General features: G+C 45.7%; 1 protein-coding gene and 1 long non-coding RNA gene across 3 annotated transcripts in view; both read right to left on the reverse strand.

Annotated features, from left to right (window-relative positions):
* LOC142466799 (uncharacterized) overlaps window positions 1-17,747 on the reverse strand; it is a 303,033-nt gene that overhangs the window by 212,254 nt on the left and 73,032 nt on the right. The gene's annotated exons all lie outside the window — the stretch shown is intronic.
* LOC142466784 (uncharacterized) overlaps window positions 10,638-17,747 on the reverse strand; it is a 22,557-nt gene continuing 15,447 nt past the window's right edge. Inside the window, exons 3-4 of one of the 2 annotated variants that reach the window (XM_075572195.1) lie at window positions 13,595-13,720; window positions 10,638-13,202 (exon numbers count right to left, since the gene is read on the reverse strand). In XM_075572195.1, coding sequence (XP_075428310.1) covers window positions 12,306-13,094 — 789 coding nt within the window. In that variant the 5' untranslated portion in view covers window positions 13,095-13,202; window positions 13,595-13,720 and the 3' untranslated portion in view covers window positions 10,638-12,305. The remainder of the gene's footprint in view (window positions 13,203-13,594; window positions 13,721-17,747) is intronic. The other variant, XM_075572194.1, reaches the window with a different exon arrangement.

The following is a 17,747-nucleotide window of genomic DNA, read 5'->3' on the forward strand; positions in this document are numbered from 1 at the left end:
CAGGCCGCGATCACATGATCGGGACCTTTAAACCAAGCAGAGGGATACCGGCACCTCATAAAGGGGGCTGTATCTCGGGGAGCAGGGGGTCCCCAGACCTGAAACCAACGCGGTTCAGCTCCGGAGACCCCCTGCACATCTACACTATCAATAAAAATGTATTTCAAATGTATTTATTGTCATTTATTTATTTAGATTTATTTATTTTTTGGCGGCTGCTGTGTGAGTTTTTTTTTATTGTGGGTAGCGGGGGTGGGTGAATGGGGTATTAGCCCCAACTGTGCTTGTTTAGGGCTTGCGGGGGAGGTAGCGGGAGGGCTTAACCCCTTCATGACCGTAGCGGTATTAACTGCTACGGTCGTGAAGGGGTTAAGTGCACCCGCAACCCCCCCGCAAGTCCTAAACTCACACCAAGGGCCAAATACCCCCCTCACCCATCCCCACTACACACAATAAAGCGGGCACGGTGGGTTAACCCCTTCATTGCCTTAGCGGCTATCCGCTATGGTAATGAAGCAGCATTTCTGTATTTTTAATAATATTGAGCAGGAGCAGGGGGGGTCCCTGAGCATTAATTTCTGGCTCAGGGAACCCCCTGCTCACTGTACAATATTATTAAAATACAGAAATTCTGCTTCTTTACCATAGCGCATAGCCGCTAAGGTAAAGAACGAGTGTTTATTTATATATGTGTTTTATTTATACTGTACATGTGCAGAGGGTCTCCAGAGCAGAATCGCACTGGTTTCAGGTCTGGGGACCCCCTGCTCCCCGAGATACAGGCCCCTTTAGGGGGTGCCGGTATCCCTCTGCTCTGCTTGGTTTACAGGCCGCGATCACGTGATCGGGACCTTTAAACCAAGCAGAGGGATACCGGCACCTCATAAAGGGGGCTGTATCTCTGGGAGCAGGGGGTCCCCAGACCTGAAACCAACGCGGTTCAGCTCCGGAGACCCCCTGCACATCTACACTATCAATAAAAATGTATTTCAAATAATTTTTAATGTGCCGATGTTTGCGCAGAGAGAGAGCAGCGGATCTCTCTCTGCTGCAAACACATCTCGCCCCCGCCGCCCATACAGTAGTATCATTTATGTATGTGCATATACAGTACTGTATGTGTACAGTACTGTATGTTAGGGCTTATAGGGGTTGTTGTTATACAGTATATATATATATATATATACAGTATATATACTGCATTACAATTCATTATAGGGGACGGCTTCAAAGAGAACAGCTCGCAAGCGCCCCCATGTGTTTTTACACAGCATTGCAGTATTGCAGCCAGCCGGAATAAAATGCTTAAATCCCTGCCGGGAAAATAACGCAATGCACTCTGGCAGAAAACGATCACAAACCTGAATACACCTGGGTATACCCGAATTCGCGGGACTAGCCGAGCGAGAATAAAGTGTGTCGCCACTGTATTTATCAAGACCTATCCCCGGAGACACTTGCTCGTCGAAGAGCCCTGCTGCCGATCACCAAGGCACTGAGGGATAAGGGGGTGAGGTATAGGTTGATCTTCCCCTTCAGCCTCCAAGTAACAAGAGGCGGCAAGATGACCACCATGCGAGGACCAGATGAGGGGCCAGCCTTCCTCCATAAGCTGGGCCTAGGGGAGGCCCCGGCAGCGGACGACCACAACAATGCCCTCCCAGAACCGATATGGGACCAACGGGCAAGATCCCCAAGGGAGCAAAGGGGAGCAGCACCAACATAAAGGTCCCAGAGGATCAATAAAAAGAATCAGTTCTATGTTAAAAGTTGGTGAAGTTCCATCACCTAATATGTTAGAGTTCGGGTCACATTAAAGACACCGCCAAATAAAGAAACGCATCCCCGAGTGAAAGAAAGGGGATCCCCGACACCCCAATAACAGATGTCCGGAGTCCAGGCAACCAGCAACGAAACAGAACCCCTGTGGAGAAAAAGTGTGGCCTACCTGGCAGATAATGGCGGTCCCCAACACAAGATGGCGAAGCAGACCCAGAAGGCGGGAATCCACAATGAAACGCAGGAGCCGGGAGAAAGCGATGAGCGGGAAGCAGGAGCAGGTGCGCGCACCTCCGCACTGGTGAGAGACGACTTCCAAAATGGCCGCCCCCCGGATACGCGTCACAGAGGCGCACCGGAAGGAGCGACGCCATCTTGGAGGTGGCGCGAGACGTGCCCTTACCGGCGTGGCCAGATGACGTCACCACCAAAGACCGTGGACTGCTGTAGGACCCCAAAGTCGGCCAGAAGATGCCGGTCGACCCGCGCAGGCCTAAATTAGCCACCTCACCGTCCCGTCGCGGGCAGTTTGAAAACTGAAGCTGGGCAGTGCAGAAAGATGGAAGGGGAAAGGGACAAGCAGTAGGATAGCGCCGTAGCGGCGGTCCCAGTAAGCGAACAAGGGCAGGGTGAGTAAAAGAGGGGGAGGTAGTCAGAGGGGGAAAGCAAGGGGAGGAGAGGAAATAAGCTGAAAAGAAGACATTTTAGGAGATAAAATCGTAAGAAGGAGTAAGGAAGTAGGCTTGAATTTAAAATGGGGCAGGGAGGAAGGAAAGAGTAAGAGGGAGAGGGGAGCGAAGGAAGAGGAGTAAGAGGGAAGATAGGAAGTAAGGAAAAGAAAGGTGGAGAAATGAGGAAATCAGAAAGATATAGAAAGGTGCAAGCTGGACAGGAGGAGTGGTGACTGGAAGTGGAGGGTAGGGGGACGTGATGTAGGATAGGAGGAGCTAGGTAGCAAAGGACGTAGGGTCGTGTTAGTAGGTTGAGGAAGACAGGTGGAGATAGGGGCAAGGAAGCGAGTAGTAGGGAGACAAAAGGTTTAGATAGACAGCGGTGGTCAAGAGGGAAGATTGAAAGCAAAAGGAAGGAGGAAGAGTACTAGGGGAATCGCAAAGAATCGCAGGTTGCTGAGGTCAGGACACAGAGGGATTAACCGGATATACTATAGGGGTGATCAAAGCCAGGGCAGACGCTGGTTATACATAGTAGATACTAGGTTTCATTAGTTCAAGTTTAGGGAGAGCGAGGCAGGAGAGGGAGAGGGACCTGCTTCTTAACTCCGCATGAGCCACGCACTAGGGGGGAGGAGGGTGGTTCTCCTAGGCCCTAGTGAAGTACTCGGGGACTGGGCGCGGGGGGTGAGTAAACTTCATCCCACGTTTCCTCCGGACATTTGGAGAGGAGCCCAGTTTCCCAAGGGCGATGATCTCGTCAAAGAGGCGGCGGCGCTGAGACGACGAGAATGTTACTGTCTTTTGTCTTGTCTAGTGTTTCGTGTGCCCCCCCAGGTGTACCCTCTTGTGTGCTCCCCCTTGTGTTTCCCTGTAGGTGGCGAAGTGAGGCATCGCAGTTCGAGAAGAGGAGACGGTCGGGAATTTGGTCCAGGGACATCTATCCGGAACAGAATTCAGCAGCAAAGTCATCACATACTCACAAATGAATAAGGAACTCAGGCTTGTATCACATAACATTAAGGGGTTTAACAGCCCGGCCAAACGTAGAATCGCCTTGCGAGATTATAAGCGCAAAGGGGCAGAAATTCTGTTCCTGCAAGAAACACACTTTTCCCAAGACAACTACCCCAAATTCCTAGATAGGGACTACCCGACACACTTTTTGTCTTCCGCAAAGGTCAAAAAAAAAGGGGTGGCCATACTAATTCATAGAAGAATACCGTTCGTACTTGATAGGACCTTCAAAGATAAAGAGGGACGATCCCTCATAGTAAGAGGGACAATCCAAGGGTTTCCAATTACTTTAGCAATAATATATGCCCCTAACGAGACAGCCCCAGGTTTTTTCTCTACCTTCTTTGGAAAACTCAACAAAGTGGCCAGAGGCAATATCATTGTCGCCGGGGACCTGAACAGGGCTCTACGGGAGTACCTTGACAGATGTACATCCACTAAAATTACACACAGATCTGACGTACTAACAATTAGACAGGGCCTATGCGACTGCCAGCTACTCGACATCTGGAGGGAACAACACCAGAGACAGAAAGAATACACCTTCTACTCACACCCACATGACACATATAGCAGGATAGATTACTTCCTTGTATCCAACAGAATGGTCCCTGGGGTCTCTCACACCGAGATCCATGAAATTTCATGGTCTGACCATGCATCTATAGAGCTGCGGTGCACACTAATTCCACTAGACAGACCCAGAGCGAACTGGAAACTAAACGAAATCTTGCTGAAAATCCCAGCCCTACAGCTGGAAATTGGGAAAAAGATTACACAATACTTCGAGGAAAATGAGGGGAGCGTGGCTACACATTCCACACTGTGGGAGGCCCATAAGGCCACCCTCAGGGGGGTCATTATGAATCTGGCCGCTAAGCGGAAAAGAGAGCGGGAGGGTAAAATTTTGAAGCTAGAGGAACAGCTAGCGGAGCTTTCCTCCCTTCACAAAAAAAAATAAAAATGCCCACACGCTGACCCAAATACTAGCCACTAAAACTAGTCTTAACCTCCTCCTCTCCGCCCAGGCTGAGAAGGAATTGACCTGGTCCAAGCGGAAATTTTTTGAAAAAGCCAACAAGCCTGACACACTACTTGCCAATAAGCTAAAAAATAAGCTTCCAAATTATCACATTCACGCGATTCGAAACCAAGATGGGGACCTTACCTCCATCCCAGTGAACATAGCAGGGGAATTCAAAAAGTATTACGAAGTATTATACAATGGAGATAAGGTAACCCATAACCCAAAAACAAAGGAAGATTTACGGACCTTCTTAAAAGAGGCACATTTACCCATTCTGAAGAGATGCGACAGGGAGGCACTCCAGTCGGATTTCACGATGGAGGAACTTTCTGGGGTCATCAAAGCACTAAAACCGGCTAAAGCCCCAGGGCCAGATGGCTTTTCAAACTTATATTACAAGAAATATTTAAAAATTCTAGCCCCCCACATGTTGAAGCTATTCAATGAAATCTTAGCAGGGGCCTCATTCCCAGCACAAATGCTCCAAGCCTCAATATCGGTGATCCATAAACCCGGAAAGGACCCGGCAGACTGTAAGAGCTACCGGCCCATTTCACTGATTAACTCGGACCTCAAAATATACTCTAAACTTATAGCCAACAGGGTGGGTAGTGTTCTTCCCGGGTTAATACACACGGATCAAGTAGGGTTTATCGGAGGTAGACAAGCGGCAGATAACACCAGGAGAATCATTGACCTAATTGATCTGGCCCAAAAAGAAAAAATTCACTCCATGGTGTTAAGTCTGGACGCTGAGAAAGCCTTCGATCGAATAGATTGGCCCTACTTATCGGAAACACTGAGAGCATTTGGCTTTGAGGGACGCCTCCTGCAGGCCATCCTGGCATTGTATAAAAACCCCACAGCAAGAGTGAGATATCAAGGTTTCCCCTCAGAACAGTTTGAAATCAAAAGCGGAACTCGTCAAGGGTGCCCGCTGTCGCCATTACTGTTCGCCTTATGTATTGAGCCCTTGGCGGCACACATTAGGAATAGCCCAGATATCTCTGGTATCCCGGTGGGAGACCAAATGCACAAAGCCGCTCTATATGCGGACGATGTCATTCTCACACTAACCAAACCTCTCACATCTCTTCCCAATGTATTCAACATATTGGGTAAATTCAACCAAATTTCGGGATTTAAGATCAATCAGTCTAAATCAGAAGCCCTCAATATTAATCTACCAAAAGAAGTCGAAAAGCTGATTGACCTCAATTTTCAGTTCAAATGGCAACCCTCCGCTATCAAATATTTAGGGGTGTATCTCACAAGGGAGTACAAAACATTATATAAAGCAAATTTCCCCAAGATCATAAAGATGCTGGGGGAGGATCTCCGAACCTGGATGAAGGGGAGTATCTCATGGATTGGGAGGATACATAGCGTGAAAATGAATCTCCTCCCAAAGATGCTATATCTCTTCCAGAGTCTCCCTATCCCTTTGGTGCAGGCGGACATCCTCTCCCTCCAGTCAAAAATTATGAAATTTATCTGGAACGGGAAAAACCCAAGAATCAATAAGGGAATATTAAAACGTCCCACAGCAGGCGGAGGGTTAGCGGTGCCTTGCTTGCAGGCCTACTATAAAGCAGCCCAATTAGGGCAGATTTTCCAATGGCACACAGAGCCAAGCTTACGGAGATGGGTTGAGTTGGAGAAAAGATGCTGTGCACCAATTGAACTCCAAAATTTAATCTGGCTACCCAAAGCAGGGGTACGCAAGATGCACAACCCGATACAGACCATGGTCAATTCACTAAAAGTTTGGGAGGCCACGAAATTCAAATGTAATTTGACCACCAAAACATCGCTAATGACACCAATAGTGGGCAGCACAGACTTTGCTCCGGGCCTGAATAGCAAAAACTTCCTGATGTGGACACAGAAAGGTTTATCCCGGCTACTAGATCTGGAGGGCATAACGACCATACAAACATTTGATCAAATTAAATCCTCTAAGAATATCCCAAACAGCGAATTTTTTAGGTACCTCCAGATCAGAGATTTCTATAATAAGACGCCAATTCGACCGGCGCGAACAAATTTCGAGCAGCTGTGTTCTAGAGCTACGGACACAATTGGACTCACATCTAGAATGTACAGGGAAGTGATCTGTCAGAAGTCGCCCATTGACAATAGACTGAGTTACATGAGACACTGGGAATCTGACCTAGGAGAGACTTTAGAGGACGACGAATGGGACAGAATTATTCAGGCGGCGGCGAAAAGCTCAATCTGCACCACATTAAAGGAGAACGCATATAAAGTCCTTATGAGGTGGTATTACACTCCGACGCGCTTAGCGAAATTTGTAAAAGGCTACTCCCCTCTCTGCCCTAAACAGTGTGGGGAAGCAGCAGACCTCCGACATATGCTGTGGTCTTGCACTAAGGTGGCCCCTATTTGGGAACAAATCAGAGATTGGATTCAGCGGATTCTCGATTTGGAGATCCACCTGGACCCGTGGCTGTTCCTTTTGGGCAGGCGGATTCAGGGTCTGTCAAATGCGTCGCATAAATTAATCGCGCATTTCGCCACTGCCACAAGATGCGAGATCGCAGCACTATGGAAACAGCAGGAGATACCAAATATCCCAAAGATCAAAAACAGAATTTGGCATGTCTGCCGGATGGAACAATTAACGAGTTTAGTTAATGACACCGGCACAAATTTTCTAAAAGTCCATGGTTGACCCAGGTAGACATCCCCGGAGTGGACGCCACCTCGATCTTGCACTAATTAACCTAGGTGCGGTCTCCTTTAAGGTCAGATTAGACAAAACGACGTAGTGACGCACAGTTAGCAGACCTTCACGTGGTCACAGAGTAGGGTAAACCCAATATTAGAAAGAATCCTTAGGAGGACCTGCCCCAGCTAAATTCCTTAGATATGGCCTAACAAGTGGGCCAAGAATCAGCGAAAAAGCTACAACTAAGCCTGGCCTCCCTACACCCCCCCCCCTCCCCATCCCCTCCCCCCCCTCCCTATCCCCTCCCCTCCCCATCCCCCCCCTCCCCTCCCCATCCCCTCCCCTCCCCATCCCCCCCCTCCCCATCCCCTCCCCCTACCCTCCCCATCCCCTCCCTCCCCATCCCCTCCCCCCCTCCCCATCCCCCCCCTCCCCATCCCCTCCCCCTACCCTCCCCATCCCCTCCCCCCCCTCCCCATCCCCTCCCCCTACCCTCCCCATCCCCTCCCCCCCCTCCCCATCCCTCCCCCTACCCTCCCCCTACCCTCCCCATCCCCTCCCCCTACCCTCCCCATCCCCTCCCCCTACCCTCCCCATCCCCTCCCCCTACCCTCCCCATCCCCTCCCCCTACCCTCTTCCCCTGTCCCCCTGTCAAGTTCGTCTGGTCTTGTTTGTAAAGTATTAAATGGTTGTGCTTCCGAAGCATTTTCATATTTGTTTAACAAAACCGGAAATGTGATAATGGGCTGTGGAACAATGGCTGTATTTGTACTTTCCAATAAAAACTTAAAGTTGAAAAAAAAAAAAAAGCCAGTAAAACGCCGGGCCCGGATGGCTTTTCAAATCAGTATTACAAAAAATTTAAGAAGGTACTAACCCCATATATGCTGGATATGTTTAATTTGTTTCTAGGGGGAGCAGATATTCCGACAACAACGTCCAAAGCAAATCTAGCAATCATACACAAGGAAGGGAGAGACCCATTCTAATGCGGTAACTATCGCCCCATAGTCCTCCTTAATTCGGATCTAAAACTTTTTAGCAAAATTTTTGCAAACCGACTCATCCCAATATTGCCCAGTCTAATTAATATAGATCAAGCGGGGTTTGTCTCGGGAAGACAGGCCTCTGACAATACCAGAAAAATTATCAACCTTATAGACCATGTACACCTCTCAAATACAAAGGCTATCCTGTTGAGTCTAGATGCAGAGAAAGCATTTGACAGGATACGGTGGGACTTTTTAGATCAAACTTTGATCAAATTCGGATTTAGAGGCCAATACTTAGAGGAGATCAGAGCCCTATACAAAACTCCCACAGCAGTCGTGAAACTCCCAGGAGGAGACTCAAACCCAATAAAAATCACTAATGGTACCCGACAAGGATGCCCCCTATCTCCGCTTCTATTCGCCCTCTCCATAGAACCCCTGGCAACGACAATTAGAGACGAAAAGAATATCAAAAGGTATTGAAATTGGAGAGACAATTTACAAAATATCCTTGTTTGCCGATGACATTATTCTAACCCTGTCCAACCCATTGATGTCCCTCCCGAATTTACAATCCCAATTAGACCAATTTAGTAACATTTCGGGATATAACATTAACACGGACAAGTCGGAGGCACTGAACCTTTCATTAACAGCATCAGAAGTTAAGTTGCTACAGGCAAACTTTAATTATAAATGGAGCTCGATAAAAATTAAATATCTGGGAATACAGATAACGAGCTCTTTTAAGACCCTATGCCAATACAATTATCCCCCTCTTTTCGAAAAGATCTTCAGAGCTGGAACGAATATCAGATCTCTTGGCTAGGAAGAATAGCCACAGTTAAAATGAATATCCTGCCAAGACTCCTATATTATTTCCAGACGCTACCAATAGACATTCCACTAGCAGAACTTAAAAATATCCAGAATAGAATTTTTCAATTCATCTGGAAAAACAAAAGACCAAGGGTTGCTAGAACAATTTTGCTAGCTCCAAAAGATTGCGGAGGTCTGGGAGTCCCGGATATCACTAAATACTATTTGGCGGCCCAACTAAAACAAGGAATAATGAGGAACAGCGACCCAACTACAAGTTGTTGGCTCGGGATTGAGTCTACCTATGCAGGACCCCTTTCTCTGCCGGTAATCCTTTGGACCGGGGGAGGCGGATGAGAGAGCCTAGCAGATAAATTAAAACTGGGAGTAATGAGGTGTACATGGAAGATATGGACTAAAAACAAGGAGAAATATCATTTGGCATCTTCCCCCACTCTAATGACCCCCATATTTAGCAACCCTGAGTTTATCCCAGGCTGCCTCCCAAAGGGACTTAGTAAATATAAAGAGCTAAGGTTGGTAATAGCCGATGATTTTGTATCCAAAGATAAGATTCTTGCACTCCCAGATTTAGAGAAAAAACATAAAATTTACAAATTTACTGGTATTTGGTTACTTACAAATTCAACATTACCTACAAACAGACTCAAAATACTCAGTGTTTTCGACTATGACAAAATTTGAGAGATTATGCAGAAGAGGCTATTATTGCAAAGGTCTTATTTCTGAGGTATATCTGGGCCTGGCGTCAACTGCAGCACAATCTAAGCATAGCTACATGCTCAAATGGGCAGAAGACTTAAACCTAGACTTGAACAGAGACGACTGGGAGGATATCTGGGAAGTGGCCTCTAAAACATCAATTTGCACAACTATAAAAGAAAACATATACAAAATTCTGTTTCATTGGTACCTAACCCCAAATAGGCTGAGCCAGATTTTCCCCAGGTCCTCAGATTTGTGTTGGAGAGGATGCGGGCAAAAAGGAGACATGGCTCATATCTGGTGGAATTGGCCAAAAATTCAGGGGTTCTGGATCATGATACAAACAATGATACGAGAGCTCCTGGGGGTAGAGATAGAGGTGGACCCACTGGCCATGGTGCCGTCTAAACCAATCGAGGGCCTACAATCACAAGAGAATAAAATGATAAGTCATGTCCTTACAGCAGCCCGCTACTCGATTGCCGCAGCATGGAAAATGATAAACGCCCCCTCCAAGCAGGCAGTATTGAGAAGTGTCAGGGAAATAAGATTAATGGAAATCCTCTCGGCACAGTTGGGTCAAAAGGTGGATAAATTCCATAAGGTCTGGTCAGTATGGCCAGACAATAAAAAGAATAAATGGGCCACACAAGACTGGAGGTAATAAGTCCCCCCCCTCCTCTCATTCCCCCTCGCCCCCCCCTCCCTCTTCTTTCTTGCTTTTCTCTCTACTATCCTTGACTTTCTCTGAGAGAGAGATGTCCGGAAGCGGCTGCTTCAGCAATAGGTTGTTAAAAATTTAAAAAGAAATAATAACAAAAGTTTTGTAGAATACAACAGATGAAAGTTAATATATAACAAAAGAGGACAACAAGAGTATTATTTATGTTGTAATATAATGTTTAATATTTCTTCTTTGTGTAAAATGTGAAGTTGTAACAGATGTATGTTAAAACTTGTTATATGATGTCATTCTCGCAAAAAACAAAAAATTGAAACAAAAAAAACAGGTTCAAAGATAAAAATACATGTCTTGCTGGTAAACAGTTTTTATTGTACATTCTTCATAATAAAATCAGATAGTTATATTCTGCAAGTCTTTTATCTCCTATGTTCTTAATAAAATATTGCTCAGACTGATATAATAAACACAAAAACACACAAAGTGACCAAGAGAGGTCACAAAAGTCCCTCACAACTGCACTAATTCCTTAGTCTAATATGTAACTTTAAGTGCCAGTTAAATTAACTTGTACCAATAATATACTCAATTGATGTAGACCAACAGGAAGAAGAACCACTAAGCTACTCTATGGTAAAACAGACAATAATGACAACTTTAATACAAAATAAAACCAGGCGAAATAGATAAAATTACAACTATTATACATAAACTAAAAAGATCCCCTAATGGGCAAATAAGGAGCAGTCAGGTGATGACAGGGGTTAATTGGACCTTTATATAGTATTATTCATCCCCATAGAAAATATCTAAATGAGTAGAATTCCAAGCAAATTAAACCCTGCAAAATCACTTCACCTAACTCAATTGCAGAATAGAAAGTATCAGTAGGTAAAATACCACATAGAAGAACACTGACCACACTTAATAGTTAACACTGCTGCAACCCAACAGGAATACACACTGCTGTGATCATAATAAATCACCTTAGTAAGAGCCACACTCGTGCGTAATGCATCAGTTAAATAAGCAAACAGGTAGGTATTCAAGGGCTATAATAATAAATAATATATAATAATAATAAAAGGGCAATAGTAATATATGCAGAAACAATACAACCTGATAGTTGCAGTTGTAAAAACGGCAGTATGGTTAATACCCGATGAGTGTAACTGAGTGTTTAGCGCTACTAACGACTCTCCCAGTAGTGGGGGCTGCCAGCAAGCTCCATTAGCGCCCACGTGACCGTCAGCGTGATGACGTCACTTTAGCCCTACGACCGTTTTGCGCATTCACAAACAGCAAGAATTATATAAATAACCTGCTCGTTTTATGCACCATAAATTAATTCACTTTTCATTGTGATTTAGCGTAATACAGATACACATGTGCCCTTATATGTGAGCGTCTTAGTCAATGGTTCTCCCTAAAAATGTCTGGCTTTAGATATAGGTCCAAACCCTGCGTGTCCCCTCTTGTGTCTGATCAGGTGGGATAAATTACTAAATCCCTTCCCACATTCCCCACATACATGCGGTCTCTCCCCTGTGTGTGTCCTCTTGTGTTTGTTCAGGCTGGATGAGTCACCAAATCCCTTCCCACATTCCCCACATACATACGGTCTCTCCCCTGTGTGTGTCCTCTTGTGTACTGTATGTCCAGGCTGGATGAGTTACTAAATCCCTTCCCACATTCCAAACATATATACGGTCTCTCCCCTGTATGTGTCCTCTTGTGTGTGTCCAGGCTGGATGACACACTAAATCCCTTCCCACATTCCCCACATACATGCGGTCTCTCCCCTGTGTGTGTCCTCTTGTGTTTGTTCAGGCTGGATGAGTCACCAAATCCCTTCCCACATTCCCCACATTCATGCGGTCTCTCCCCTGTGTGTATCCTCTATTGTGCGTCCAGGCTGGATAACCGACTAAATCCCTTCCCACATTCCCCACATACATACGGTCTCTCCCCTGTGTGTATCCTCTTGTGTGTGTCCAGGCTGTATAACCGACTAAATCCCTTCCCACATTCCCCACATACATACGGTCTCTCCCCTGTGTGTGTCCTCTTGTGTATTTCCAGGCTGGATGACACACTAAATCCCTTCCCACATTCCCCACATACATGCGATCTCTCCCCTGTGTGTGTCCTCTTGTGTTTGTTCAGGCTGGATGAGTCACCAAATCCCTTCCCACATTCCCCACATACATACGGTCTCTCCCCTGTGTGTGTCCTCTGGTGTTTGATCAAGCTGGATAAGTCACTAAATCCCTTCCCACATTCCCCACATACATACGGTCTCTCCCCTGTGTGTGTCCTCTTGTGTGTGTCCAGGCTGGATAACTGACTAAATCCCTTCCCACATTCCCCACATACATGCGGTCTCTCCCCTGTGTGTGTCCTCTTGTGTCTGATCAGCCTGGATAACACACTAAATCCCTTCCCACATTCCCCACATACATGCGGTCTCTCCTCGGTCTGTGTTCTCTTCTGTAGGTTCTGGTCTGATAACCAAGTCAGACTCTTCCCACTTTCTGCAAGATCTTTTCCTGTGGCAGCTGCAAATATATATTTTTTGGAATGAGAAGCAGTTACATTGTTTATTAATTGCATTGACTGGTTGAAAGATGCATTTTCCGTCATATTTATTGGAATGTTGCAAGATTGTTCTGTCCTCATCTTTTCCATATACTCGATTTGGATGTTTGAACTTCAGATGTTTGAGGAGGTAATCCTGACTGTTAAAAGCAACCTTGCAGTATTGGCATGGGTGGATTATTGATGCTTAGCTTTGTACTAGACAAGACAAAAAAAATACATAATTAGAAAATTAGGTGAAATTAGGCATTAGTTATCCAAAAACGTGTGTGCGCGCCAAACGTGCATTTTAAGTGAAACTTCTTTGTCACTGTTTTGCCACAGAAATTGTATTTGTGATGGTGATGTTTTTATTTAAAATCTAGTGAAGAAGAAGAATCAGGCACACAGTCTTAATCATCAAATGAAAAGGGGTTTAATGTGCCAAGGAATCCAACGTTTCGGCAGTAATACTGTCTTTCTCAAGGTGTAGGCTACCAAATACACAATAAAACACAATAGGTAGCGCTAATGAAAAAATACAAACCAAATACAAGTGAACAGCAAATATATATATACACACACCAATACATGCCCCCTCTGATACTCACCCCTCCCTGCTCAGCTCCACGACATTGAAGCCCACGTGGTGACATCAGCGCGGCGCTCCGTGATGACGTCAGACGTCGTCATGAATATACATATAAAAGACACTAGATGGCGCTCAAACACTATATCTATGTGCAAATGACAATGAAAAATAATAAATTAAATTAAATAAATTATATAAAATCACCGTGCAATAAATAAAAGTAAAAACACTCAAACCCTTGTAGGACTGTTTCAGGGTCCACACTCAGAGTACAATGTAACGAAAACAGGGGAGCGTCAATACCTGAAAAAATATATAAAAAAATACCATAGTGTATACTGCTTACAAACAAAATACATTAAATGGTAGGGCTCCAAGGAGCAACAGAGTGCTGGATCAAGGATTATAGTCCATAAACAGCATATAGTTAGGGAGAACGATATCCCAGAAGAGAGACAACAGAGCCAAGGTTAAAAAGCCAAAATAAAATTTATCCACAAATGGTAAAATTTAAGGCTTACAAGATACCAGGTAAAACAGGCGTGGGTAACAGGTTAGAGTTGGAACACCGAGTCGCGACCTCGTGGACCTCCTGCACGTCTGTCTTCTCCCCCGGTATCTGTCCTGTGCTGCAGACTGGATGCCGATACGTCACTTCCGGTTTGACGGAACACTTGGCGCCACCGGAGCATCAGCTGGAGACTGTCTCCCTCAGGATGTCACGTTGAGGGCTACGCTCTACGCGTTTCGCCGTATAGGGAGAACGGCTTCGTAGGAAATCAATCATATGCGACATGTAAAAATACACCATATACTTAGTGACAATTAAACCATATACCTATATAACAAAAACAATGGACCATGAGCTGCATGATGCTGTATTCCATAATACTATACAGTTCCAAGTATAATAAATATGCTTATATCATATAGATGAGCAGTACACCAAAATATATTTTTTGCATATATAAGTGGAGGTGTGGGGTGGGGGTGGCGGGGGGGGGGAAGGAGGGGAGGGGAAAAAAAGATGCGCAGCGATCTCCCACTCATGGTAAGTTTAGATGCGTCTAGCCTCTACACGATCATACCACATGAAGAAGGCCTAGATATAGTCAGGTCTGCTCTCACTACTCATTATAGGGATACTATCCCCACGGAATACATTATGCTGATTTTACATTTCATTCTGTACAAAAACTACTTTAGATTTGAGAACGATTTTTTCCTACAAATCAAAGGGACAGCTATGGGCAGTAACATGGCCCCTGCGTATGCAAATATATATATACCTATGGTCAACAAATCACCAAAAAATCTACTCGCCACACAAAAAAATCTACTCGCCACCTAGTACCAAACGTGTGCTGCTTGGGCCAATAGGAGCTCGCCACGATGTTAAATCCACTCGCCCGGGGCAAGAAAATGTATAGGTTTGTCGAACACTGTATATATACACATATATACACTAGCTTTTGTACCCGGCTTCTACCGGGGAATGTATCTCCCACCCCTCCCCCCCCGGTACATCTTCCCCCGCTGCTGCCACCCCCCCCCCCTCGTTGGTAATTCTCCCCCCGCTGCCGGCACATCTCCCCGCCTCCCCCTAGCCCCCCTGCTGCAGGCACATCTCCCCGCCCCCCCTCTCCGCTGCGGTAACGTCACCAGCTCTCCAAGCATGAGAGATCGGTGTCCTGCTATTTTTTTTAGAGCGGTGGAGTGGCTATTAGGGGAGGGGGCTGTCTCTGTGTCTCCATTTTCCCTCTACATTCTACAACCTTCCCTCCCCTCTCCCCTCCCTGGCCCTCCCCCTCCCCCCCCAATGATACCAGCATTCTAGTCTAGTGCATTCCCTATGCACTCGGTTTATTAGGGCAACTATTTTTTAGTGCCCTAATAAGTTTTTCCTGTCAGACTAAAATATTGAATAGCCGAGAAGTCACCCTATGTGGCTATACTAATATTAACATTCTATATATTTTTCACCCTATTGTTGGTGTATCAACCCAATCTCTATGCTATATCTATATTTATATCCATAATACCTCTAGTCCTATATACAGTCCAATATCAGGTTGCTCTAAGATTTCAATGGTAGCAAGTTTATTTTATATTGTACTATAGCCTTGAATCTTCCAGTGTGCAAATGCTGCTTATATTAGCTTTATTGAAACTTAATTAATTTGATCTAATAAATTGACTTATCTAGCGCATAGCCACAGGAACATTCAAATGGTTTACTTTTGTTTAGTTTATATATTACAAAAGTTTTTTTATAATTTTTATGATATAGGTTACCATTGATTGATTTGGAGCTTAATATAGTGTCATTTTAGATCTGTTTATTTTTTGTTCATTGCTATATGTAACAGATTTTTTTAATTATTTGATTGTTATTTAATTGTTATCCAAGATGTCTAATTATCTGTTCTTTGCTGATGAACCTTTTCACGGCATGATAGGTAGCTGCCGCTGTGTTTCAGCTGTAACTAACTCACTGCGATTGCCCTTAAGGGTATATAATGCTCCAGCAGGAAGCAACCTACCATCCTTTGAAAAAGTCACTCACGTGACGAAACTAATCAGGACGTCGTGACGTAGAGACGTAGTGACGTCATCCCGCAGGTTGAGGCTGTGTCGAGGTCTGCCAATTTCCTATTACACACGAAGAAAGGTAGAGGATACTTCCGGGCAAAACAGAGTTGTTATTGCGGCGTTGGGTGCTCTAAGGTCTGAATGCTGGGACTATGATTTCACGTCAGGCACATGGAGTGAAGTAGCTGACAACTGGATATCTTCCTACTACTACGGATGGTGTTTCAGGTCCCTGCCTAACACCACCACCCCTCTTGCTTAAACTGACTACCATCTTCCATCCAGCCACGGATAAGTATACTCATTTACCTCTTGTGTATATCTACAGCAATATCTGGCTTTCTACCCTCCTACAGTCTCAGCTGGTTTACAGATTGTCTCCCTTGAATGTTTTTTCACTATTTGAAGTGAGTGCAATTCCTGGCGGCCACTTTCTGCTTTTTAATAAATTGTCAATTTTACAAACAATATTATGCCATGGAGCTGGCGCTTCTTTTTGTCTTTGATATATATATGGGCTTAACGAGGATTTTTCATTAAGTTGCTTTCTCTGATCGAACGGCCTAAGCATGGACTCATCCACACCAGGTGACTTCTCGTCCCCAGGATTGGAGTCCTACATTCTGGATTACATGCGGTTTACCATCATCATCCACACTCCTGTTCACTATAGGATTCTTATCGTTTCCAGCACAGGATTGTTATTGTGGAATACTTGAAGCCGTCTCCAGATTGTGTCCAGGCATTGACTCATCCACTTCAGGTGACTTATCGTCCCCAGGATTTGAGTCCCAGGGACATATGGATTTGGACATCGTCTTCAAGCTTGGGTCAATCAAACATGAGTACACTCCGTATATTTGTTGTTTATTTTCCACTAGCTGATATACCCGGCGTTGCCCGGGATTGAATGGTCCCGCTCCCCCTCTCTGTCCACTCAACCCCTATCTCTGCTCCCCATTGCCCTCTCTCTGTGGGTGCGTGAGTTAGTGACTGGGTGAGTTAGTGACTGGGCGGGTGAGTTAGTCAGTTAGTGATTGGGTGGGTAAGTTTGTGAGCGGGCGGGTGAGTTAGTGAGGGCGGGTAAGTGAGTTAGTGAGCGGGGTCTCAGCTAGTGACTGGGTGGGTGGGTGAGTGAGTTAGTGACTGGGTGGGTGAGTTAGTGAGTGGGTGAGTTGGTGACTGTGTGGGTGGGTGAGTTTGTGACTGGGTGGGTGAGTGAGTTAGTGACTGGGTGGGTGAGTGAGTTAGTGACTGGGTGAGTTAGTGAGTGGGTGAGGCATGAAGCTAGAGGGCAGGTCGGCATCCCCCCCGCACCCCCCATACCTCACGTGGCAGCGGCATGCAAATAGTTAGCGTCACGGCATCCCCCACACCTCAGGCGGCATGAAGATAGCGGTTAGGCATCCCCCCCACCTCACGCGAAGAGGAACCTTTGGGGAGGCGACAGAGAGGTACGGGGAGGAGGGGGGAGTGAGGACAGTCAGCCCCGCTGCGGCCGCCACTGCTCTGCTCCCCCGCCGGCATGTTAAGGGCGCGCCGAGGTGTGTTTCAGGCGGGAGAGGGATGGACGACAGAGG

The sequence above is a fragment of the Ascaphus truei genome, chromosome 15 (assembly GCF_040206685.1).
Source record: "Ascaphus truei isolate aAscTru1 chromosome 15, aAscTru1.hap1, whole genome shotgun sequence".
Classification (NCBI taxonomy): Eukaryota; Metazoa; Chordata; class Amphibia; order Anura; family Ascaphidae; genus Ascaphus; species Ascaphus truei.